Source organism: Lepidochelys kempii, chromosome 11 (assembly GCF_965140265.1).
Source record: "Lepidochelys kempii isolate rLepKem1 chromosome 11, rLepKem1.hap2, whole genome shotgun sequence".
Lineage (NCBI taxonomy): Eukaryota > Metazoa > Chordata > Testudines > Cheloniidae > Lepidochelys > Lepidochelys kempii.
The window spans coordinates 64573159-64600678 of NC_133266.1; the positions used below are offsets into that span (position 1 = coordinate 64573159).

At 41.8% G+C, this 27520-nt stretch overlaps 1 protein-coding gene across 23 annotated transcripts in view; it reads left to right on the forward strand.

The window, feature by feature from the left end:
• The window catches only part of MAP2 (microtubule associated protein 2), a 341589-nt gene that overhangs the window by 280085 nt on the left and 33984 nt on the right, over nt 1-27520 (forward strand). For 8 of the 23 annotated variants that reach the window (XM_073306664.1, XM_073306661.1, XM_073306670.1 and 5 more), the window contains 7 exons: nt 5464-5709; nt 8268-12125; nt 12377-12583; nt 12968-13102; nt 17745-17806; nt 22578-22763; nt 24730-24883. In XM_073306664.1, coding sequence (XP_073162765.1) covers nt 5464-5709; nt 8268-12125; nt 12377-12583; nt 12968-13102; nt 17745-17806; nt 22578-22763; nt 24730-24883 — 4848 coding nt within the window. The remainder of the gene's footprint in view (nt 1-5463; nt 5710-8267; nt 12126-12376; nt 12584-12967; nt 13103-17744; nt 17807-22577; nt 22764-24729; nt 24884-27520) is intronic. The other 15 variants (XM_073306672.1, XM_073306674.1, XM_073306673.1 and 12 more) reach the window with 11 other exon arrangements.

The following is a 27520-nucleotide window of genomic DNA, read 5'->3' on the forward strand; positions in this document are numbered from 1 at the left end:
TGGCTTGATTAACTTCTTCATTATTGAGGCGGGGTGGGGGCTGGGTTCAGGACTCTATATCAAAGAAGGAGAAGAAAAAGAAATTATTTTGCGACTTTCATGCTGGCAGAAAATCCAACAGGTAATCTGTAGTTACAGATACGGACTGAAGAGTATATCCTATGAATAAAGTGGTCAACAAGTCACTAGCTATCACACTCAGAGGATGGTCAACCCAAGACTTAATTTCTAGTCGTCAGAAAATGAACATTTTAGTTCTTCGTGAGTTCATTCATGTTCAGTGTGCACCACAAACTATGCACCTGTTCCATTTAATAGGTTGGATAGTTGGCTATTTTTTATTGCAGCTGTGTTATTTCGTTAACCTATGTTACTAGAAACTGCATGGAACCTCCTCTTGCTATCAGTAGCTGAGCTAAGCTGATACACTACACTCTAACTTTTCAGTGGGAGATAAATAAAGCCTTCATTACAGTGCATTGGAAAACTCCCAGCGGAGAGCCAGGTAGGCTATAGGAACATGGCAAAGCAATATATAGGGCAGGAATGGACTCTAAAAGAAACTGCTGAAAAGCAGGTGTACGTGGGAGGATTTTAGCACAGAAATGATAGCCACCAGCTTAAAACAACTTTCTTTCTTTAGGTTAAAGTGTCATTCATGAATGTCTAGCTGAAAGGAGTTGCAGAGGGTTAAAAAACAAAAAACAGCGTCTGCCAAAGTACAGTAAATTGATTTTTTTTTTAAATGAAAATAGCTTTTTAGATTTTATACTTTCAAAAGTTTCAGCTATTTATGAAGGGATTATACAGCTCAGTCCTGGGATACACCAGGGCTACCTTCTACCCTCTAGCTATGTTTGTAACCTCCATTGACTTCAATACGAGTTGTGAATTTTGGATTGAGTGCAGCATATTGCCCTTCTATAACTGAGTGATTTTGAATTTCTTGATATGTTTGATGCTTGGGTACTGTTATTAAAGGCACTAAGAGAGACAGGAAATAAATACATAAACAATACCTTAAATAAATCTAAACCTCATGTCTTCCATTGCTTAGCATGGCTGGTTTCATCCACTCCATGGTATGACATAGTACAGTGGTTTTCAACCTGTGATCCACAGACTGCTGGGGGCTCACAGACAATGTCCAAGATTTCCAAAGGGGTCCGCATCTCCATTCAATTTTTTTAAGGGTCCTCAGATGAAAAAAGGTTAAAAACCACTGACATAGCAGCTTGATGTGTCTGTGCATGTGTCCATCCTGTCTTGTCTTATCTTTGTCTGTCCAGTTCTCCCTGCAGTTTCTTCCTGTGTGTGTCTGTTTGTAGATGAAGGGGCTGAGGAAAAGGTGGGACCTCTACACAGCTGCCCATGCTATAGGTCCGCTGCCAGCAGGGAGAGGCGTAAACACCTAGCACCCTCCATTTCAGTGTCTGTGCCTGTTGATGACCCGTGCAATTCAGACGAGGAGTACTATGAGCACCCTTTGTTCAGCTCAGAGTGGACTGATTCTAATACACTCCCCAGTGCTACAGCGCAGAGGGCAGAGGCCTTGTTAGGCCGCAATGAAGGTGAACCAGGCATGGTCCCTCTTTGTTCTTCCTCCTTTCCATCCTGCTACATGATATTCATCACATTATTGTGCCTCAAGTAACTTGTTTCTGTGGGAGAGAGCCTTTTGGATATTTTTTTTTCACATGGAGGTGACGTCTCTCTGGAACCCACACACCCCAAGGGGAGGCTTCAGCATTAGAGGCAAATGCAGCACTGCTATAAATGGACCCAAGTCCATGGTGGCCAACAGAGATGCAGCCACTTTCACAGGAGTTGAATTTAGTCCATAATTTGTAGTAAAATGGCCTTGATTATTGTAGTGAAAGGAGCAGCTAATTTTAAAAAAGTATAAATTGTTCCTTCTCCTTTTGTGAGAGGATCACTACCAGAGAAAGTGTGGAAAGTAGGCTATCATTTGATACCTGAGTTAAGCCAGTTGTTAATGCTACCGAAAAAAACAACACCCATCCACTGGGACAGCAGTAGAAAATGACTGATCACCTTTGATTCATCAGGTAGGGCAAAGGAGGCCAGATTCATCCTTAGTGTACCTCCATTGACTTCACAGGGATTAACTTGACCTACGGTGTCTTTACCAATATTCCACGTGTCCAGCTGACAATGTGTTTATCTGGTCATCAACAAGATGGCATGTAAGATAGACATTTACGAAAGTTCGTTGCAATCATTCTGTATCCCATCTCTTATTAGGTTGAGCCCCTCACTGAGTAAAATTAGCTGTATTATTTTATCAAAAGGGTTGAAGAAGGGTGGAATTAATTTTTTGGAGTTAGTTCCTACTCCAGATAGTGAAAAGGGTGTTGGCTTCTTAGCCAAGACCAAATAGACAATGTCACACTCAACACTGTTGTGCTAAATTAGCCTGGGACTTAAACTGAATCTGAAGAATGGTGACATTCTACAGAGGTTTAAGTCACAGAAGAATAGCCCTGAATATCTGTAATTGTTCAGTGAAACATATGAGAAGAACTGAGGAGATCATGTCAGTGACGACCTTACCACATCAGAGAATTTAGCTTGATATTGAAAAGTGTATTGAATATTATAATATTATTGGATCAGATAGGTAAATCTATTTCCTAGAAAGGGGGGAAATTAATAGAAAAGTCAAGTGTTTTAATATATTTTTAGGTGGAACTAGTACTTGACTTTTGTGTGTGTGTGGTTATTTACATCTGAAAATACAGATGCTTGTCCATTCAAGTAGAACATCTTTTTTTCTGCAGATATAGACACACCCAGTAGTGCAGCTATATTAAGATTCTATAAATGTTTCCATTATAAACCTCATGTTTTGGAGATTGTAACCCAGTAGTAAAATTTTGCTCCGTAGTAAAGCAAAAATCTGTGGTCTTGGTGGAGTAGGAGTTTTTTCCCCAATGTAAAAACATATGAGAAGATATTTCATGTAACTTTTGTTTTGGTAGTGTTTCTTTTTTAATTGTGTACTCAAAATAATATTGGTATGATGGGCTGTAATAATACTGAAAGAGCCATTATGATCTATAATATTGACAGTTAGTTATTTATAACATTTAGCTAATTATACTTTCTTTGGACCAAATTGTTCACTTTGTTCCACCTATTCTGCAGCCATGTTATTTGTGTGATAGCAATGAAGTTACGTTACATAAAAATGAGGTTGAGAATTGGATCCTTTGCATTTTTGATCTAAAATTTTAAAAAGAGAGATAAATGCAAAAGAAAACAAAGCAAAAAAAAGTTTAGTAAAGTATTTTAGCAAGGAAATAAAGATTTTGTAGTTGAACACTGTCATTAACTTGCCCTTATTGTGCCAATATATTACACTTTTATGTTAGATAACACACACCTATGCTTAAAGATCCCTGCAACACCTCGACACCATGATCTGGTGAAAGACACAGTTACAGTTAAAAGAAAAGGAGTACTTGTGGCACCTTAGAGACTAACCAATTTATTTGAGCATAAGCGTTCATGAGCTACAGCTCACTTCATTGGATGCATACCGTGGAAAGTGTAGAAGATCTTATTATATACACACAAAGCATGAAAAAATACCACCTCCCACCCCACTCTCCTAGGCTATTACCAGCAGGAGAGTGAGTTTGTGTGGGGGGGGGGGGGTGAGAAAACCTGGATTTGTGCTGGAAATGGCCCAACTTGATTATCATACACATTGTAAGGAGGGCGATCACTTTAGATAAGCTATTACCAGCAGGAGAGTGGGGTGGGAGGAGGTATTTTTTCATGCTTTGTGTGTATATAATAAGATCTTCTACACTTTCCACGGTATGCATCCGATGAAGTGAGCTGTAGCTCACGAAAGCTTATGCTCAAATAAATTGGTTAGTCTCTAAGGTGCCACAAGTACTCCTTTTCTTTTTGCGAATACAGACTAACACGGCTGTTACTCTGAAACCTGACAGTTACAGTTCTAATTCCGAATCTTCTGACTTCTGTTAATTTGAGATGAATTACATAACTAATTTCATTTTTATATTTTAATTAATAATGCTGTATTTTGGATAACTATTTTCTCCTCACAGGCTAGTGAACACATTCTTTCTTGTGATTTATAAAGGCATAAAATTTAGTTCTTTTTCCCAAACCAGCCTCAGGAGAAAAATCACTTCTTTACAGAGAGGTTTAGCATCAGTAAAACAGGGCCAGATACAATCATTGTTGTTCAGGTTCAATAGCACCTTACTTCAACCTGACTCAGTGAGGGACTTAAGCGTGGGCCTAACTTTAAGGCACACAAGTACTCCTGTTGACTTCAATGGGACTACTAAGCATGTGCTTAAGAAACTTGCCGAACTGAGGCCTGAATAATCCCAGTTGCTATCATTGGGAGTACTCATGGGTAAGGTCAAGATTCTGGTACAGGGATTTGTATTAAAATTCACGGGCAGGATGTGGGCAATAAACAATAAATCACGGAAGCCCCGGGCCCCGACACCCGAGGCTGACAGCTGTTGCCCCAGTGCTGTGGGGGGCTGACAGCTGTTGCCCTGCTGCTGAGCGGGGCTGATTGCCCAAGCCCCGCTGCTCCAGGAGGGCTGACTGCCCGAGCTGCGGCCCACTGCTGTGGAGGGCTGACTGCCTGAGCAGGGGGCTGAAGCTGAAGGCAGAATTTACAGAGGTCTGGTAAATCACAGAATCCGTGACTTCAGTGGCAAAATCGTATCCTTTTATCATGGGGTAAGGTACTATTCAACCTGAGTATGAATGCCAGAGTCTGGCCCATAATGAACAGTTCATTAATCATTCTTCAGCCTTCTTCTGCTGTGGCAAGAGAAGAACCAAAAATATGCTTAATATTAATATAATTATATTAGCACCACACCAAATTGGGTGCCTTGTAGTAGGTTAACTTACTAGGCAGTTAGTGCTCAATTTCCTCAAAGTCAGTGAGAGGAGTTACTTCCTGCATTGGAGAAAACAGCACATTTATCAAAAATTTCAATGCACTTTGTGAGTACGTGGATTCATCAGACTTTTCACGGCCATCTATCACCCAGCACCATCTCCATTTCCAATGAGTATTCAGGATGTCTGATCTACAGTCATTTCCGTGTTGGAAGGGCAGGTCTGTAAAACACTTTCAGCTCTCATTTTACAACCTAAACATGCTTCTCAAGGAGGCAAACAATACTGTTATGCCTTACGCATTGCCATGCAAAACACAATTTGGCAACCAGAAAATAATACATCCTTTTTCGTTCTAAGGCAAACTCACTCTCCTCCCCCTCCCCCCTTCCCCCAGCACTTGAAATGGGATGGAAGCTGACACTGCCTTGAGGTTGGCTATCTAGCCCACCTATAGAGCTGAAAGTGTTACTGTAAGAACAGTCCTACTGAACTTTGTACTTTGTGTTGATGTCACCTCCTTTTCCATCCCCCAAGAAGAAGAAACAGTAGAGAGTCGAATGGCTGAGGAAGAGAAACCAGCAGCTCTTCCTGGAAAGGAGCTGGGGAAAGACAGTGGGCCTGCTGAGCCTTCAGAGCAGACAGCGGGCCGGCTGGATTCTGGTTCGGAGGCCAAAGTGTATCATGAAGACAGTGTGCCAAGCGTGGCACCCAGCGGGAAGAGCATAACAGTTATCGAGGAGGTGCCACTGAAGGCAAAAATACCTTCCTTGGCTGAGGAAGGTGTGTCCTCCTTCGGATTGCATGTGTTTGCTGCAAATGAGTTCTTCTCCTGCTTTCTCCAGTGCTTTCCACGGCTGCTCCATTTCCTCCTCTTCTCGTTTATTATTATTATTGTTCTTGTTATTATGCTTGACGAGTATGTATGGGGTAACCCGATTTGCATAGATGCTGTATAACAGATGGTTTCCCACCACTGTCGCTGATTCCTGATTTTTTTTTTTTTTTTACTTTGCCACGATACAATGTGCTTTGCAGCTAAGCTGATACCGCCACGTCAGCCTTTCCCCCCCATCTCAGATGTGTTTGCCAGTCACATTGCTAATCTATGTATGTACATTTTTTTCTTTTTGGTGCAGAGATCCATCTGGTTTTCTTTTATAAAAAAAAAAAAAAGAAGAAGAAGAAGAAAAAGGGGGAGATTTATTGACTTAGAATATGACATAAAGAGGCTTAAACTGTAGAAATATTTTTGCTTGCTGTGTGCAGTATTATTATTTATTTATGCTTCCGTGCATTCTGGTTTCGTTTCCGTAAGGCTATTGCTTCTTATGTCATATCCTCACCATTCATTGCAATCAGCTCCCCCCCTTCCCTTCCCGCCTTGACCGTCGCCAAAACTTTGGGTTTTCATTTATTTTAGGCTTATTACAAGTTTATGGCCCAACCGGCTCAGGTACAATTCCCATCGATCCCAGTGGGATTTTTGCCTTTGTAATGAAGTGTGGAATTGGGCACTTAGGGTAAAACCCTAAAATGCTTTGGCAAAACTATCGATAATTTTGATCAAACTGAAATCAATAGTTTTGCTTGAGTAAGAAGTAAGTCTTCAGGTTTTGTCCTTTTGACAGTATTTCTCATCAGTTGTTTCAGGGGGAAGCATAGACTGCATTAAGAAAAGGAGTACTTGTGGTACCTTAGAGACTAACAAATTTATTTGAGCGTCAGCTTTCGTGAGCTACAGCTCACTTCATCGGATAAATCCTACATTGCGTATGAGGTGGTGATGAGCCATACACTTCCTAATTAAGAGATTTTGGGTGTTGGAGGCTTGTGTTTACAAAAAAGCTTGTCCCAGTCATTTTATTTGGCCCAGTTGAGCCAAGTGAAATTCCTTTGGTATTGTGTCTGCTAATATCATGTAGTGTGTGCATCAGCATTACCAGCAGAGGTACAGTGCTATAGGTGAAGAAAGTCTCAGTGAAACCACAGTGAAATCAGCTAATGGGCATTGCTTTTGCACATTATATGTGTGGCAAATAATCACCACCGTCACCAAAACACCACAAAAACTTTAAAAATAGAGAGGAGGAAGAAGTATGACAGTTGTGGATGTTTTTACTTGCTACCTACAATGTTTAGAAGGGTGGTTAATATTTTAAGCTAAAGATAACCTATCTAAATATTTTATATAATGATGAACACATTAATTCAAATTGCTTTAAAAATAATAAAGGGCCCAGACCTGTGTGCCATAGTCACATGGTTTCATTGGCTTCAACTGGAGAACTTCTGTGAGTAAGGAGATCCATATTTGTTTGCCCGAGATTTGTTGCAGCACATTCTGGAAACATGCATAATTTTATAGACTAGACAATGTTATAACACATTCTGGCATAGATTTCATTATCCTTGTCTCATAATGCACTAGGGAAAGATCAATCTATTGACTACTAATAAATCATCCATAAATTTTTATATATTAAAATGTTACCAAAGAATATTAACAATGCTAAGAATATAGCCGTAACAGATGTCAGAGTAACATTTTGATTAATTTTAAAATAATCCAGGGCCTTATTTTTCAGTGATGCTGAACACCCATGGTTTCCACTGACTTCATTTGGAGCTGTGAGTGCTCTGCATTTCTGAAAGCAGGGCCTTGCAACTTTGGAAATACAAACAGGTTCACATCCCGTGCATGTTGCATGAGGTCAGTTTCATGAGAATAACCTGCTTTCTGCTTTTTTGCTAAAAAGCAAATGTAAAAGATCAGTGATATTAGTCAGTGAGCGCCCTTGTTCTATACTTAGCCCATGTACTGTGCATTTTAATATTTCCCTTGATTAAGCTAGATACACAAAAACTCGTAATTTAAAAAGAGATGTAGTATTATATAAATGCATAGACTGTGTATTTCAAGCACATATACAAGGATACTGTTACTTGGCCAAATCTTGCAGACATTTACCAAAACAAAATTTTTATTGACTTCAGAGTCTAGCAAAGCACTGAAATATTAATTGGGGAATATTACGATTTTACTGTTACAAGTAATGAGTATGAAGAAATCACATGAAACAAAGGGGTATATTTCTCATTTCAGTGGAGACAGATTTATATGTGTAACTCATATCATCATTAATGCACTTATGAAACCTTCTTCATCGAGAGGAGAGTGCAACACTTTAAAACAAATTTCTAACTGAATAGCATTGCTGCATGTTTGCATATTTTCCCCTCTCCCTTCCATTAATCGTACCAAGATATTGATGTAAGCTAAGTGACTGCCTATAAGTGTTTTAAATAATTTGTCATAAAACCCAACCAAACTACTTCAGATTTACTTACAGCCTCGAAGATGGAAATCCGTGACCAGGAGGGCACAGGCCCTTTCACAGCTGAGCCATTAGACACAAAGGAACGTGAGTCAGAGAAAGACAGTAAGACTGGTGAGCAATCTAAACATGATGCCTTAGTTCCACAGCCAGCAAAAACTGAGACTCTAGATAAAAAGGAGGCACGGGGCAAAGAAGAAGAGAAAATGCATACAACTGTGTCGGGACAGACTTTGGATGCAGATCTGCAAAAGAAAGGGGAAGTAAGTTTTGCAGACCCAGGTGCTGATTCAACTGCAGAGCCTCTTGTATCTCAAGGACACAGGGACTTGTCAGCTGACCTGCCGAAGGAGAGTAAAACAGATGGAAGGAGTACAGATACCCAGATACCATCTAGCCAAGCTATACCCCTGAAATATAAAGATGACTTTACAGACAGCCAGAAGAGTAATCTTGCTCTTTTGCCTTCAGAATCTAGAATTGACATGTCTGGTGCTGCCAAAAGTGAACCTCCTTCAGAAACTCCAGTGACTGTCCCACAGAAATCACAACTTGAAGACAGTTGCAAAACAAAACAAGAGTCCACCGACAAAGAGATTGCCAAAGATCTTTCAAAAGATGAAAAGATCCACAAAGACAAAACAGAAAAGCCAGAGGAAGGAGAAGTCTCAGCAATGGCTGCAGATGCCCCCAAACCAACTACAGAGGAAAGACCCATCCAGAAAATTTCTACTTGGGGGGAAGAAAAGGACATGACAAGGGACGAGAGTGATGAGGAGGACAGATCTGGCTTCCTGGATTGGCAGCCCTCCAAAGTATTAGATGATAGTAAACTTTATGCAGAGCAGGAAGATAAAATAGTTGTTCCAGACAAAGCCGTTGTTAGTGAAGCTAAAAAGTCATCTGATGGTCTCAAAGCAGAAGAAGAGACTGATCTAACTGGGGTCTCAGCAGTATTAGATGCCAAAAAGGAAGAGCAGCAGAGCACAGAGACCCCCACTGGCAAGTTAAGCCATGAATCATTTCCTGAGAAACCAAAAGAACCTATAGATACAGCTCAGTTATCTAAAACAACAGAAAAAGCTCCTGATGCACCAAGGTTAACAAGTGAAAAGAGCCCATCTCATGAACTTCGTCAAGACAGAGCTGTTGAAAAGGATGCTAAGGAGGATACATTCCATATCTCAGATTCAGCTACTCATGAAATACAGGTAGAGGAGGATAGGTCAGGAATGTCAAAGTATTTTGAAACATCTGCTTTGAAAGAGGAAGCAACAAAAAGTGACATACAGCAGCAAGGCAGTGATTACTATGAACTTAGTGACACTAAGGAAAGTGCATATGAACTTTATCATGCAGATCCTCTAATATCTAAAAAGGAAGACAAGAAATTACAGCCAGAAACAGATCAACCGTCAGGTGTCCCTGCTCATGAAATAGGATATAGTACTCTTGCTCAGAGTTTTCCATCAGATAAGTCTGAGGAACCTAGCTCTCCACAGGAAAGGATGTTCACTATTGATCCCAAAGTGTATGGGGATAAGAGACAGATCCATAGTAAAAATAAAGATGATTTGACTCTAAGCAGGAGCTTAGGACTTGGGGGAAGATCTGCAATAGAACAGAGGAGTATGTCAATTAACCTGCCAATGTCCTGTCTAGATTCTATAGCACTAGGATTCAGCTTTGGCCGTGCTCAGGATCTCTCTCCCCTCGCTTCAGATATTCTAACAAACACTAGTGGGAGCATGGATGAAGGTGATGATTACTTCCCAGCAACCACCCCAGCATTAGAGAGAGCCCCCTGTTTCCCAATAGATAGCACAGAGGAAGATGAAAACATTGAGGAGGAAAAAGCAATGGAAGAAGAAAATATTCAGGTTGAATCCTTGTGTGAGTCGCCCTTCCTGACTAAAGATTATTACAAAAATGGGGCTGTAATGGCCCCTGATTTGCCTGAAATGTTAGACCTAGCAGGCACAAGGTCTAGATTAGCTTCTGTGAGTGCTGATACAGAGGTGGCGCAAAGAAAATCTGTTCCTTCTGATGCTGTTGTAGACGACAGTGGTGCTTCCCTGCCTCCTTTGACTGATGAAAACCACATAACACTAAAAGCTGAAAGTCAGCTAGAAGACTTAGGCTACTGTGTTTTCAATAAGTACACAGTCCCACTACCTTCGCCAGTCCAGGACAGCGAGAGCTTAACCGGTGAAATCTGCCCCTTTTATGAAGGCAGGGATGAAAAAATGCAAAGAGGACTGGCAGCTGACCTCTCTTTGATAGAAGTGAAGTTGGCAGCAGCTGAAAAGTCTAAAGAAGAATTCAGCGGTGGAAAAGACCTGAGTCCAAACATCTCCAGTGACCCAACCGTTCTGGAAAGGGAGTTCGAGCAGGAGAAAAAAGGTTCTGATAAGCTAGATACTGTGCTGGAAAAAAGTGAGGAACAAGTTGATTCCAAAGAAATCTATTCCCTTGAAGATACAAAACATGAGAAAAAAAGGCCTGATGCAATTTTAGAAATGAAAGAAGAAGGTACGGTTGATAAACTTCATGTAGCTGGTCCAGAGAGTGACACTGCCTATGACAAAGCATTAACAAAAGAGGTAACAGAAGAAAAAGATCTTGTTTCTTTACTGACTCAGAAGCAGGAAAAGTCTCTTAGCATGGTTCCAAAGGTAGCCGAGATAGAAACACCACACAGGCCAGACTATGATGCTATAAAACACGAGATGGATGTTGCTGCCAGGAAAGCTGACCAAGAATACCAGACTCAGCTACACACTGAGGTCAGTGAGTTTGCTGCCGCTGGTTCAAAGCAGGACACAGATTCTGTAAAAAAAGCAGAGCTTGAAGCCCGAGAAGCTCAGCAGCAGCAAAAGGACTTGGCCTCTTTGCCCAAAGAACCCAAGGAGGCCGATGTTCTTTCAGCAACTGAGCCTACTCAAATGAAGGACAGCACCAAACTGTCTGAGTCTGAAATTAAGGAGAAAGTGCCTAAGCCTGATCTGGTGCATCAGGAAGCAGTAGATAAAGAAGAATCTTACGAGTCTAGCGGAGAACATGATCAAATCCAAGAAGACTTAAGTGGAGAATCTTTGAAACCTGATGACAGCAAAACAGAACCTCAGAAACCACCTCTATCAGAAGAAGAGATTACATCACAATTGCCAAGGGAAGAGCCTTCCATCGAGCTTGCCATTTCAAAAGCTGACTCTGTGCAAGAAGACACAGCTGACATCCAAATGGAGAGCATACCACAGCCTAAAGACGAAATTAAAGAGCCAACTCCAGACATAGCTGTGAGACCTGCAGAAACCACAGAGCAGCTACTGTGTGATTTAACATCTGAGTCTTTAAAAGGCAAAGAGCATGAAGAAAAAGAAGGAGAAGAAAAAGAAGACGATGATAAGCATCGACTCATGGCAGACATGCACCAAGAAATAGAGTTGGAAGCACCTGCTGGAAAAGAGGTGCCGACGGAGACTGGCCCAGAAGAAGTGCCTGAACTGAAAGGAGTTATTGAGTCTGTTGTGACAATTGAGGACGACTTCATCACGGTGGTGCAGACAACTGTGGATGAGGGCGAATCTGCCTCTCACAGTGTGCGCTTTGCTGCCGCACAGCAGGAAGAAATGGAAAGAAGGGACTCCCTGCCTGAAGAGGAAGTGGAAATGGAGATAGAGGAACCCGCTGACATCCAGGCAGAGCCCAAAGAGGGCTCGCCAGAAGCTCCTGCTTCACCCGAAAAGGAGGAGATCCTGCTAACCGATTACAAGACAGAGACATATGATGATTACAAAGATGAAACTACTATCGATGACTCCGTCATGGACACAGACAGCCTGTGGGCGGATACTCAAGGTGTGCATTATCCTTTTTTTAAAAAATGTTTTTGCTTCCCAACAAACCATAATGATTAAAAAGCAAAATAATAATAATAATAAATAATAATAATTAATAATTTCTGCACATTTCAGAAACGTTATAAAATAATCTGCCCTTTATTTTAAATGATCTGCTGTGTTTTCAAATTTCTTGCCCCTCCACCAAAGCATTGTTAACATTTGTTACTAATTTTCTGTTTGTTGTTATAATTTGCTCTGACCCTACAGATGATGATAGGAGCATCATGACAGAACAGTTAGAGACTGTTCCTAAAGAGGAGAAAGCAGAGAGAGAATTGCGAAGATCATCTCTCGATAAGCATAAAAAAGAGAAACCTTTTAAAACTGGGAGAGGCAGGATTTCTACTCCTGAAAGAAAAATAGCTAAAAAGGAACCTAGCACACTCTCCAGAGATGAAGTGAGAAGGAAAAAAGGTTCATTTAACACTCACTATTACCATATTTTTGCTTTTGTACAGTACTGCCAGGTTACTCTGTTGTAGAAGTTGAATGTTGTGATAGTACTAACTAATACTATTTAATCAGACATTGTACAATTACGTCAAAACAAGGTGCTAGGCTCACCCCTCTGTTACTCCAGCTTTATGCCCATATGGCGGACAAGGCAACACATCTGGGATTAATGCATCACTCCTTCGTCTCTGCAAACTAATGAATTCATTAGTTCAGTCCGGTGCGACCTAACGCATCAAACTGGAGGAACAGAGCAGTGGGTCTGGCCCATGGTTGATTTGTTGTCATGTAAAACTGTTTGGGCTTTTTTCCTGATTGTGTGCTTTTGTGTTTTCTTGTCCATAGCAGTGTATAAGAAAGCTGAACTTGCTAAAAAATCTGAAGTTCAGGCCCACTCTCCCTCCAGGAAAATCATTTTAAAACCTGCTATCAAATATACTAGACCAACTCATCTCTCCTGTGTTAAACGGAAGCAGACAGGTGACTGTGCTGTGTTCAGTTATGCAATGTGGCTGGCAAACATAGACACTTTATTTTTTTTAAATCTCATGGCTGTAGCAGCTTCTCTGTATTTTTATTTTCATTTTTTCTCTGAGAATATCAACCTTCATGAATAATATCACTTTTCAGTGTTTTGTGTCATTCTTCTTTTTCGGCATTTCTTTATTTCTCTGTTTGTTTGGCAGAGGCCATGATCATGTATGCTTGTCATTGCTCGGCCCTCCAAGTGCCGTGATTGTATCTTGGCGTTGTGCTTGAATGTGGTGTTGTAGGAATCTCTATTTTCATTATTTGTATTTATTTATTTATTTGGGGGTGAATTTATATGGTGGGAAAGCGTTGACAGCGTAAGCCATGGTGTACATATCCATTAGTTTGCTTTTTTTCTCTCATGCATAATAAGAAGACTTGTATATTACTCATTTATACTTATCTGCATTGGCACTTCCAAATCTGTTACTGATGTTTATGACTTCAAGCCAAAACCCACAGGGAGAATCTGGAATGCAGAGTACGACGCTGAGAGAGAAGAAATCTGGGAGTCAAACGACGAATGCATTTCAAGCAAAAATGGTTTTCAAAATCTTAGTATTTGATAGGAGAAGATGAGAGAAAGACAACCAGTAGTTCTCACAATATCTAAATAGATATGTCATTATTCAGAAGACCAGAATTAGAACATCTTCACTCCAGTCTCACAGTATTATTCTTGATGCACTGTCAGATTCGGGTGGAAAGAGAAGTATTGGACTTCTCTGTTTTTTTTTTTTAAAGGGATGGGACATAATTTTCCTATAACACAGTTTGATACCTCCATGTACGGCAATGCAGTTGCTCCTTTTTTACACTGGAGTAGGTGAGAGGAGAACCATGCCTCAGTAGTTTACATTCAGGGTATAATATTTGAAAATGGAAATATTTTTACGTTTCTTGGCTCAGAAGTTAAAAATTATGTTTATTACTTTGGTTAGCAAGATATAAATTAGAGTAGTCTCCAGTGTGCTCCAACTAGCTCCAGACCACAACTGGGAGAGTAAAGGTGGCTTAAACCCACTTCTGCCCCCCACTTCTTCTCTTTCACAAAGCACAGCTTAATGAGACCAGAAGATGTGACCCATAATTCAAAGATTCTTCAAAGAACCCAAAGTGTGTTGTGGGATTAGGGACTCGGTGGCACAAGTTGGTTTAATGCTTTAGTCCTTCACCTTTGTAGGCCAGGTTTCATATCCTGCATTGGTCATAAATGAATTTTTAACTATTTGGCATGATTTGATTGCGATTTAGGGAGGCTTAGGGCTAAAACAGTGAGGTGTTTCTTCATGGCATAAAGCATTTGCTTTATAGATTTACAGTCTTGCTAATATCCACACCTCTTTCTTATGTATACTGCTATTGTTCCCTCCCATGGGCTACCACTAACCCTCAAAAAACAAAATTTCTTCCTGTGGCCTTCTAGTCAGAATTGAGGTGTGCCAGTAGAAAAACAGGGGGAAGCCTGCCCATCGCTTAGACACACTCATTCTGGCCCAAGGTAGTGCTATCTGCCCCTCATTGTAATGTATAAAGGAATTCACTCAAATTAAAAACAAACCCAACAGGTAGCGAAAGTGGAAAATATAATTTAAGGACAAACTCCAAATTTATTCAAGCAGTAAGAGTTGAGATCAAATAAAAACCCCTCGTCCAAAACATCAACAAACTTTGAGAGAATTCTGAATCAGATTAAATTTCATGGCCTTTCTAATGGGTTGAACCAGAACCCCAGATCTGAAATTTGGCATAATTTTGGTCTGGAACTGAACTTTGAGGTTTGGGCTCATCTGTAAAGCAGACGAACATGAACCAATCACTGAATGAACAGAAAGTCCCCACAACCTAACATTGGCACATCCTCAAGACAGCTGAAAAATCACAAGACAGCACACAGAAAGCCTGGTTTTCTTTTTCCTCCCCTTTTCTGTATCAGTGCAGTCACTCCAGTGATTGCTGCTGCGGGGGGTAAGGGGGCATAGAAGGATATTTCATAGACTTGCCCCCGGGGTGTAGGCATCCAGGATTAAATATGCACACCCATCAGGTGCACCTAACCAACACAGGGTCTGGATCCATCCCCAGGCATCTTCAGGATCTGGGAGCTGGAGGGGGACGTATATTTTCCTAGCTGAATGGTGTAAACCAAGAAGTCTGTTTTCCATTCTTCCTTTTTGATGAATGTAAAACAGTTTGTTTGAGGCTAGTGTCTACTCCCATTGAAATCAGTGTAAGCTTTCTTTTTGGTTTTAGTGAGAGCTGAATTGGATGCCTAGCCACAAATGCCCCAGAGTGTAACTCCAAGCACATTCCAAGCAGCAAAAACTTCCATGTTAGCCTTTTCTGAGCATTAAAAATGAAACTTGTCCAAAGAGTAATCGTATGGGACACAGGTGTCTCCATTAAAACGTCAAAATTGTGTCCACATTTACCATGGAGTGAGACAGTAAATGAGATATCACAGTATTTCCCTAGAATCTCAAGGGACAGAAAATAACTCACGTCACTGTGTAGTAACTATGGGCAGAAGCTGACTATTTTAATGGCAATCACAGTCTCCTCTAGAGTGGGATTCTCAGTAATTATGATTATTAAAAGATGCTCCTTCCTTGGAACATGAAAAGAGAAAGAAGGCAGAAGGAAAAGACAGTTTTATTTGATCATCTGAACTTTATCCTAATTTCCATCGTTTTGTGTGATTGGCTGAAGTCAGAAGACACTGCTGCCTTTGTGACATCATATCATGGATGTCATAGGGGTGGCCAGCACAGTTGCTTAGCCTTTGAACTGGGGCAAACATGCATTAGGCTTGTCTTCCTTGTCTTAAATATGTTTATTGTGTGATTAAACTGGTAGCGGAGCACGAAGGGACAGTGTGACGTCATGATCCAGGTGTTTTGCTCAGATGGAGGAGTTGTTATGCTTTCAGGTAAGTCAGTCACAGAAGCACAAAACTGTGCTCTTTACTTCATAGCTGCAGGCAGTTGGAGTTAAATACCAACGGAAAAAGGAGAAACATTTAAAACCCAAAAAACAACAGTAACAGATGTGGTAAAATGTAATGCAAGAGGGTTTTATTGAACATGTTCAGCTATAAATGCAGAACTAAACTGTCAGTTCTCTTTCCCACTCTCTCTCTCTCTCTCTCTCTCAAGCTTTCTCTCCTACTCCCTGAATTTAAAATAAAAGAAAAAGAACAAGACAAACGTTATTTAAGAGGGCAAAATTATTGAGTGGGAAAGGCAGCCTTGTTCACAATGGAGATTGGTTGCAGAATACCACACCACTGTTACAGGCAAGGGAATGTGCTGGGACAACTCAAGGTCAAGGGGAAACCCATCTTTGCTACCCTGGACAAAGTTTCGGGGTTGGTTTCACAGATGGAACAAAATAGTGATTATAGCTAAGAGAACACCCAATCTTCCTCCTATGCCCACTCCGCGTCCAGTACTGTGCTATGGCAAAGGATTTCACTAGTAGTTAGATTTCACATAACACGTAGCTTCCTGAGTAACAGCATGGTGAACACTTACTACACAAGTTTCTGAAATGCCCCTCAGCTTCTAGACTTTCCCCTAGGATGGAGTCCAAGTCAAACGATATCATTGTCACCTCAAATGTGACTTAAATCATGTTTCATCAGACAAGAACCACAGGATAACGCTGAAAGAAGATAGGTGCTAAGTGCTTGAATAGTAAGATATTAAACTAAAGTCTCAGGGTCTGATTGATCTCTGTGTTACTCCACTTTTATACCAGTTTCCAGAGTAGCAGCCGTGTTAGTCTGTATCCGCAAAAAGAAAAGGAAGACTTGTGGCACCTTAGAGACTAACAAATGTATCTGAGCATAAGCTTTCGTGAGCTACAGCTCACTTTGTCAGCTGCATTCAGTGGAAAATACAGTGAGGAGATTTTATATACACAGAGAAGATGAAACAATGGGTGTTACCATACACACTGTAAGGAGAGTGATCAGGAAAGGTGAGCTATTACCAGCAGGAGAGCGGGGGTGAGGGAGGGGGACCTTTTGTAGTGATAATCAAGGTGGGGTACTCCTTTTCTTTTTATACCAGTGTGACTGTATTGACATCAGTGGAATTATAGCAGTGTAAATTGGAGTGAATACACAGCAGTGAATCGGTGTCTTTTCATTCAGGGTTCTTGGCTAAGATTTTGAAAGTTGGTTAGTGAGATTGCTTGAGATTCCTTAAAGGGGCCTGATATTCAGAGGGCAATTGTTCAGCATTTTCTGAAAATTAGGCCCCTTTAAGGTGTCCCATGTTGGACTCCCAGAATCACAAGTCACTCCTCAAAAATCTTGGCTCTCAATCCTAGACCACTAGGAAGAGGAGGACATAATTCTAATTTGCTGGCTAGAATTAATAGATTAACTGTAACTATCACAAATATGGTAACGTGTATTCTTTTATTTCTTAAGGCAGCTGCGTATACTGCATACAGTAATTCACCAGATCATTGCTTTGCACGGTGTTTAAAAGACAATTGATTATACTGAAGGTGTCCTGTAATTCAAAATGATTATTTTTAACCATCAGGGGTTTGTTTGTTTGTTTGTTTTTGGGTCTAACAGCGGCTGGTGGTGAAACAAACCAGGCTCCGGGTGTATTTAAACAAGCAAAGGAAAAACTTTCAGTGAGTAAAATACTCCTCTTGTCATTCATCTTTCTAAAAACTCCTTTTTGTCCTGTCTCGGGTGGTTTTGTTTTAATTTCAGTAGATAACTGTGCCTTCCCTTTAGAATTCATTTGTCATATTCGTTTTTTTATTACAGCCACTTTCCCTGCATAGCACCTGAATTACAAAAATAGATAATTATATAGTTTTTGATAATGGTTTTTTATTATTATGTATTGTTCGTAGTATTGTATCATCTAGGAGTCATGGACAAGGACCCCATTGTGCTAGGTGCTGTATAAACATATAACAAAAGACAGTCCCTCAATCCACTGTTGACACACAGCCTCTGAGTTACAATAAAGTTTAATATTGTGAAGCATTTAGGGCCAGGCCCTCGGCTGGTGTGAATCAGCATAGCTCCATTGGAGCGCACTGGAGCTGCACTGATTTACCTGATCTGATGATCTGGCCACTGTTGTTATCTTGCTGGATTGTTACATGCAAGAAGAAAATCCTGCCTCATGATTGGCTGAAAAGAGTCTTGTGATGAGTCATTTCATTTCTATTGCTTTTCTCCTCAGAGGTCACAGATTTCTGGAAAATGTTAACCAATGACATCTCATATACAAATGTGCCTCCTGATTGGCTTAGCTGAGGTCATGTCCTGGACCACTCTCCATCTTAGAATGTTAGGTTTAAACAAAATTGTCAAACTTCCCGTCCTCACCTTCAAGGTTCAGCACAGCCTACACCACCACTTACATCTCTGCTGTCATCCACGCCACACCTCTGACTCCCTCCAGCCCGCCAGTGAGTATTGCCCCACCTCCCCTTTAGTCATTCTCTCCCGCCCTTCTCACATGTTGCCCATATACCCTTCCCATCCCAGCGCTCCAGGTGCCCAACTTATTTTCTTTCAAATCCCCACTGTGTAACTCTTTCTCCAAGAAGTCCACATGTGCTAGCTCACAACTGTAGTACTCCGGTGACTCACCCATTCTTGAACAACAACCACAACAAAGACCTCCAAGATTGAACCGTACTCCTGGATCTCACAGTGTGTTTTATGCCCGATTTGTTTTGTCTGTCTACATAGATTGTAAGCTCCTTTGGGGCAGGGACCATGCAACGTGCTAACCACACTGTCAGTGCTTAGCCCATAATAATAGATGATATTGTAATCAATAATGTTGAAGATGATGGCAACAGCTTACATAATTTGTGGCCATCATGAGTGATGTGCCAGTTTAGATCCAAATCCAGCTCTGAACTCTCCCCAAATGAGTATTTGATCCAGTGCTACAATTTTGGCCCATTTCTAGCCACTGTTGAGAGATCTGTAGATATTTCTCAGTCAAACATTCAGAAATATAGGTCACAATGCATATACTGACTTCCTGCTTGGGTCAACAGCGAGGTTTGTTTTCCTCTGAGGTAAATGTCTATAGTCACCTTAGCAGAAGTTAGTATCTGCTTGTTGCCAAAGCCTTTGGTGCCCTTGGAGAGCTACTGGCACAAACAAGCAGTGTGCATTCTTCCTCTGGGTCTGTCTCCTGTCTTTGTATCTTCTTTCTTCTTCCTGTCAGTTGTTTAGGGCAAAGAGCTGAAATCTATCCTCTTCTTGCTTCCACTATTGTCTTCCTTCTCAGTCCCCAGTGCATCCTCTTCCAGAAATACCCCTCCCACCTTCTGCCTTTTCTCCTAATTCCCTGGGGCAGTCCACATCCTGACCTTTCAAGCACCTATCCCCTATTACTGTTGCTTTCCCTCCTGCTTCACTGTGTGTTGTGTTGCGCAACCCTCCCAAAGTGGCCTTCTCATAATAGTTTCCCAACTCCATTCCAGCTGTCGTGTCAGGTAGAATTGCAGCTGAGTACACTCGTTGCCCATTTGCAGAGCCTTAATACCGGACTGTAATGTACATGTTGTACTTCTGAACAGTGCTCAGGAAAAGCTAAGCAGTTCCACCCTGCTGGGGAGGATCATGTCCCTCTCCCAGGTGTGTGTTAAGAACATTGGCTAATTCATATTAGGAAGTATGCATTGTGACGGCCCCTTCCCTAGCTGGCTTCTGGTATAAAATGACATTTCTGTGTTTCATCTTGGGCAATCTCTTAACCATTGCAAAACGGTCATTCTTATTGTAAGGGCCACATACTGCTCGGTCCCACATAAGCAGCCTGCCCTTCCAGCAGCAGGAGTTCTGCCAGAAACTGAAGGTAGCATATGGCCTTCAATGGGCATTTGTTCGAAAGCAAAAGTACATTCAGTTTGGCCCTCAAACACAGATAGGACAGGATTTTGCAAAATATTTTCCCATCTTGGACAGTCAAGGAGAGAGGATGATATTGCAGATAAAGCACTGAGTTGGGCTCCAGTGCGTATTTCAGTTAATCTTTTTGGGTCACATTTTGCCACCCTTATTCATGCTAAGTAGTACCTCACACCACAGTGCCAAAGGAAGTTTGTAGCAGAGTGAGGCGTAGACCTCCTGAGTCCCAGAGTGGTTCACAAGACCATCCTTTCTCCTTAACTACCGTACCCTTTTAAAGACAGGAAGATATTTTGCAGTACCCTGTCCTGGCTGTGTTTGGGATCCAAATTAGATGTGCTTTACACAATGCAGCTACTCATGGAGTGAGATATTACTCAGTATGAGCAAAGAGGCAGATGCTGCCCCTCTTATGCCTTCATTGCCCAGCTCTAATATTGTACCTACTAAGGGTGTTGTGAAGATAAATGTATTAGTCTTTATGAGGTGCTCAGAAGTCACAGAAATGGTCAGATACTATAATGATGGAGGGTATAAAAGTACCGTGGGACCCAAACTGCTGGTCTTCAACCCTCTCAAAATCAGGCACAAGGGGCCAGATTTGCAAAGGCATTTAGATGCCTAAAAACATGAGTTGATGTTTAGTGGCTTTACAGAAGTGCCTAAGTGAGTTAGGTGCCTAACTCCCACTGACTTTCTGCATCTTGAGTCACCTAAATACCCTTTGTAACTCTGGCCCAAAGTATCTCAAGTTGGGCACCCAAAAACGGAGGCATGCCTAACTAGGTGAACACTTCACTACGATGGAACAGTTTTATGAAAGTTATTTACTTTGTATTTAAAGCAGACGTGCCATTGATCAGCTATATGCCTCCCTGTACTTCAGATAGCAAAATAATAAATATTTCACAATGCAGAATATGTGTACATAAAAGCAGTGTTTTTAGAAACACATTCACCATATTAAAGTATCTCCAGTCATTGAACTGAGCTCATCTCCTACAATAGAGGCTGCCAAATTAACGATACTTTCAACAGAGGCCCAGTTTGATAATGCAGCAGGACTGAAATGATAGCTGTTTCCATGAGAAGGCATTAGAATTTAGAGCATTCCCAAGCTGTACAGGAATTCCTCTATTTCATTTCACAATTTAAAAATTGTTTTAAGCAATGTCAATATCCCTGATTCTGATCTCTTTTAAACTGGTGGACATGAGGAATAACTACACTGTGGTCGGTGGAGCTACACCAGTATAAAACGAGAGTAGGGAAAAAAGATTCAGACCCAGTGTTTCATAAGTGATATAACTTACGGTACCCTGATTTCTTATGGTGTCTACTGATAAAGATGATTTTTTCAGTCCTACTATGCATTATTAAGAGCCCAATTCTGCAGCTCTTGCTTGTGCTAAGTAGCTCTTACACATATGTTGTCCCATTGGGACTGCTCACATGAGTAATTTCACCTCTGTGTGAGTAAAGTGTTGCAGAATCAGGCCTTCATTGCCACGATAATAGCTTCCAATTATTCTTTTTCATTATACCTTATACCCTTTAAGAAAAATAATTAGAGCCAGATTGCAAACCCCTTATGTTGGTGAGGCATTACTAAGCCAAGTAGTCCGAGTGACTTCAGTGGAATTAGCTGTGACGCTGCTTGCCAATGTTCAGCCAGGGGCTCACAATCTGATCATCTTTCTAAGGAAATGTAATGAGTACCGAATATTGCATATTACCCTGGATTTCAAGGGCTAATACGGTAGAAGAGGTGTTATTATCAAGTCATTTCCCCATTTTGAGTCGTACCGTTCAATTTTTTTCTAAATCCCCTACTAACCTTTTATTGTGGAACATTGCCAGAGAAGGAGATACTTCATATACAGGACTCGATTTTAAACAAGCAGGCTCTCTTTGGTCCTGCAAATTCCCACCTGCCGTAAACGCTTACGAACTAGCCTTTGCGTCTGCACTTAATAGAGGGGGCGAACTTGCATCTACACAAAAGGAGGGCTGTATTGAGGCCCCTCTTAGGGTATGTCCACAAAGCATCTGGAAGGTGATTCCCACCTACTAGCTCTGCTTTGGCCAGTATCTAAAAACAGCAGTGTGGATGTGATGGCACATCCGGCAGCTCAGGCTAGCCACCTGAGGACAATCCCACTCGACCTCTGGGATGCATACTGAGGTAGCTAGCCTGAGCCACTGCCCATGCCCCGGCACACACACTGCTGTTTTTTGGCACTAGCTTGAACAGAGGTAGCAGGTGTACGTGTACCTGAGCTGGGAACCGTGTCTGGATGTACCTGTAGAGTCAGCTGCTATCTCAGAGCCAAATGCTGCATTTTACAATACCGACTTGCACGTGTGTCTCAGAATTTTACATATGCTGGCTGGAAAAAGGAAGTTGAATTCATAGCTTGGCATTTTTTCATTTATCCATTTTGCATGTGTTTTCCTTTCGTCTCATTGCTCAGCTTCATGGTATGTTTCTTTTGTTTGTTTTCTCGTGACTAGACTTCCTCTTTGTCAAAGATTCCTGCCTCAAAGTCTAGAGCGAAGTCATTGCTTCCTCCAAGACCCAGCTCAGCTTGCTCACTAACTACTAAAAGGGCTACTTTTCTCGATACAGACAGTTACCTTGTACGGCCCTCCTCGGCGGGCCCAAGAGACTGCTTGCCATACTCAAAATCAGATGCTAAGGTAAGGTAGCAGAGTTAGAGAGAGGTAGCTCAGAGAGGGGCACAGGTGAATTTTGTGGATCTTATTCTCTCCCTGCTGAATCTAAGTAAGTCTCAGTGAAGTTACCTGGGTTTGTCGTCACATACAGTGGCCCAGCTGCACCTCTGTAGCACCTAAGTGAAGACGCTCCTACACTGTTGTCATAGTTAATTCTTCTCCCCTTAGAGGCAATAGCTATGTCGACAGGGGAAGCTCTCCTGTAGACCTAGCGCTGTCTACATCAGGGGTTCGGCTGGTATAACTACATTCACACCCCTCAGTGACATAGTTATACTGATATAGGTCTGTAGTGTAGACTGGGCCTCAGGCTACGTCTACACTGTAGACCTCACAGCAGCACAGCTATACTGCTACAACTGTGCCACTCTACCATCTCCCATGTATCCTCTCCTTGCCGGCAGGAGTTAAACCACCCCCAACGAGCGGCATTAGCTATGTCAGCAGGAGAGCCTCTCCTGTCAACATAGTGCCGTCTGCATCAGCACTTCTGTCGGGGAAAGTTATGTCGTTCAGGAGGGGTGTTTTTTCACACCCTCGACCAACAAAAGTGGTAGTGTAGACAAAGCTTCAGTGAAGTTACTTGGAGAGTTACTCAGATCCAGTGGCAGGAGACTTGGGCTCCAGGCTCTAGAGCCCAAGACTTGGTCTCCAGGCTCTAGAGCCTGACACAACATGTATAGAAACTAAGGAGATTATTACCGATTCTTCAGGATAAAGTCAGCTGTATCATAAATGACATAAATTATACCACTAACTCTCCTTTGTCCTATGACTGTAGAAGTGTTAACTGCCCACTTCACCTGGAATGGTCTCTTTCAACATGTGTTAACTCCTTGTCTTTTCCACCTTATATTTAGCTGTAACACTCCAAGTGCCTTTCCCAGACCTGAAGAAGAGCTCTGTAAACTCAAAAGCTTGTCTCTGTCACCAGCAGAAGTTGGTCCAATAAAAGATATTACCTCACCCACCTTGTCTCTCTAATATGCTACAACAACACTTCAAAAACCATAAGTTATACATGTAGGGCCAGCTCCACCCTTGGTGAAATGGACACAGCTCCCTTGACTTCAGTGGAGTTGCGCCTATTTACAAAAGCAGAGTAGCTAGCCCCCGTGTAATTTGGTCATAAAATAAATGTAAGTGGCTAAGGACAGCAGCACCAACATGACTTTCAGGAAGTTTGTAATTTACACTCATTTAGTATTCAGGATTTCTTGTTCCATGACTTCCTAACCAGAACTCCTCTTTCACTAAGGGCCAAAGCTCACTGAAACGGATAGAAAGACTCCCAGATTTGGCTTCATTGGGATTTGGATCAAGCTCCAAGAGTCCATTTTTGCCCCATTGAACTCACATCGGGTTTTGACATTGACTTCAGTGGGAGCAAAATCAGCCTTGATACATTTTTGGTCAAATCAGTGAAACAGTATATATATTCAGGGTCTATTCAGTGAAGTTTGGAAATAAACAGAGGGGAGTTTCCCCTGAAATAGACAACCATACATTTAAGGAGCCTTCTAAAAATGAGTTTGCTGGATTGTTCAGCATAGTCTTAGGCAAACTGAAAATCTAGAGTGGGCTTTTCAAAAGGGTTCAGTATTGACCGAACTCAGCTCTCATTAAAGTCAGAAGGAGTTTTGCCATTCACTTCAGTGAGAGCAGAGTTCAGCCAACGCTGAGCACTTTTGAAATGTCTTCCCCTATGAGGCAGTCAATCTAAAAGCTAGATGCCCAGAGTCAGTAAATCCCAAGGGATTTAAGTGACTCATCAGAGTTTCCTGCATGAAATGTAAAGGAACTGGGTGTCATTTGATCTCAGTTGCATGGGGCTACCATGGGATGGCTCCTGTGTTAAACTAGTGAGAGATCACAATCTGGATAATTACGTTTACTGTAAAGCGATTTTTTTCCTTTTTGCTCCTATCAGGATGGAATAACCAAGAGTCCAGAAAAGCGTTCCTCTCTACCAAGACCTTCCTCCATCCTCCCCACTCGGAGAGGTATATCAGGAGACCGAGACAGAGATGAGAATTCTTTCTCCTTCAATAGCTCCATCTCCTCTTCAGTACGACGGACTACCCGTATGTTTCTCTGCAACCTAACTTTCCTGGGGTCTTCGCCCACCCTTGCTATATATTTCACACACTTGCTACATCCATCCCTACCTTGTCTTTGCCTTTGAAAAGTCAGCCTGAGTTGTACAGCTGGGACCAGAGATCTGGACCCCAAATTTGGGCATGTTCAGATATGGGGTGCTGTTGTGACCCAATATAGCGACAAAGGTTTGAGTCCAGCTGTGGAACCAACCTTTCCCAAAGTCTGGGTTGCTCAGACCTAGGGCTGCAGTTGAAGCCCTTCTCTTGTATAAAAAAATCCCTTCGTGTGGGTTTCCCAGTTGTGTGACACATTTAATAGAGACCATTTATAAACAAAAAAAGAAACACACACACTGTGAGCAGTATAATTTTTTAAAAAAATAATAATTCTGATGATGGCATGAAAATGGGGGGCTTATTTAATAAAATACCCAAGATTAGTTAATTTGTTGTTTTGGTTTAATGGTCTCCTGGTGCTTAGTTAATGCCACGCCAGAAAGAAGCTTTACCTAAAAATAGTTGTATGTAAGTTATAGGGGTGACTCATCAGAAGAAAGACACAGCACTTAACCAGCCAGGTGTTTTTATCAGGGTGTGATGGTGCTGTTAGCAGCTATAAACAGGACATTATAGAAGCCGGCACTTAGCACCCAGTGTACTGGGTGTGGTTAAGGTAAGAGGAGGTTTGGAAGGTTAGACAGGAGCACTTGTATCTGTAGAGAGCCAATCATCAGCTCACCAGTTGGGTAGCAGGGAGAAGAAAGCAAGCAGTATAAAAGGCTGAGCCAGCAAGCCAGAAAGGGGGCTGCTTCTAGCTCCTGCCATCTTTGTGTTGTACCTGGAGCACAAGGGAGAAAGCAATAATAAAGACACAATGGAAGGTGTGTGCTGTTTAATTCATCCAGAGGGTTTACCAGCCAGGATTTCCAGAAGTTGAAGCGGGGACCTGTTTGCACAGAAGCAAATCTATAGAACCATACATCTAAACAAGTTACCCTAAAACCAAGGAAATGTAACCACCCCTCTTTCCAGACATCCTCCCTTGCCAGTCTAGCACTCAGCTCAAGCCTCAGAACCTGGCTTGGTACTTTCCTGTCCCACAAGAATTCTTCTGTCTCTGCCTCTTCAGAAGCCATTTTTTTTCAAAGAAGCCTAAGAACATAAGAATGGCCACACTGGGTGAGGCCAATGGTCTGTCTAGTCCTGTGTCCTGTATCTGACAGTGGCAGCTGCTTCAGAAGGAATGGACAGAATGGGGCAATTTTGAGTGATCGAGCCCCTGCTGTCCATTCCCAGCATCTGGCAGTCAGCGTTTTAGGGATACCCAGAGCATGGGGTTGCATACCTGACCATCTTGATTAATTGCCACTGATGGACCTATCCTCCATGAACTAATTCTTTTTTGAACCCAGTTATATGTTTGGCCTCCCCAACATCAGATGGCAGTGAGTTCCACAGGTTGACTGTGTGTTGCATGAAAAAGTACTTCCTTATGTAGGTTTTAAACCAGCTGACTTTTAATTTCATTGGACAACCCTTAGTTCATGTGTTATGTAAAGGGAGTTAGATACCCAAATCCCACTGAAAATCCTTTGAAAATCCCATCTTGAGTATCGAGGATAAAGTGCAGCCCCATCTCAGTGCACAGTGACCCCTGGCTGGCATAGCAGCAAATGAACAACATGCCCATCCTCCTGTCTGGGGCAGCCGTATACCAGAGTGTGTTTGCCAAAAGGGATGGACACCTGAGGAATAAAAAATAAAGGCTGCAGGGAGGCAGGAAAATCCCATTCTCTCTCCTGCATAGTCAGTGCAGTGAGAGAACCCTGATCGACAGTTGATCGGGAGAGAAAGAGCCCAATCTGGGAGAAGCAGAGATGAGAGTAAAGAGTGCTTAATCCATTTAGTGTGTCATGTTCAACAAAGAGGCTTTCTCCTTAGCTCCGGGAGTACCAGTGCCTTGGGTCTCATCCGTCCCCGGTGACATAAATAGAATGAGTCCCTTTGACTTCACTGGCTGTTAGTGCACTCAAAGGGACTGATCTAAGAGGACTCCCCAGAAAATTCGGTGGAAGCCAAGGATGTATGTCCATACAGCAAGGAAAGGAGTACAATGTAGACTTCTGACTCCATTCCGGGGTTTTTCCTTGCTGCCTAATTTAATAATTTTAGAATTGCAATTGTCTTGACTAAGCTTTAAAGTGAACACTTTATTGAGGTGAAGGGGGGCGGGGGGGACAGTTCATGCCTTGGCTGATGCTGTTTGTATGACCTCTATTCCAGGTGTAGATTAAATAATAATTGAGGTATTCTTGTAATAATTACCTTGATACTTGCGCGAATAGAACAATAATTACCTGGGGGCAGATCCACAGGTGGAGTAAACGATCATTGCTCTTTTGAAGTCAATGTAGGTATGACTGTTTACACAAGCTGAGGATCTACCCTCTGGATTCTACTGTAGATACAAAGCTACTAGCTATGGTACATGACCAGATGCAGCCATGTATTTGAAATCTACTGTTCAAAAGTTTACAGTCGAAACCATCTCCACTATATAGGATACATTAATGCCTAATCCAAAAGCCCACTGAAGTCAGTGTGGGTCTGTCCATTGAGTTG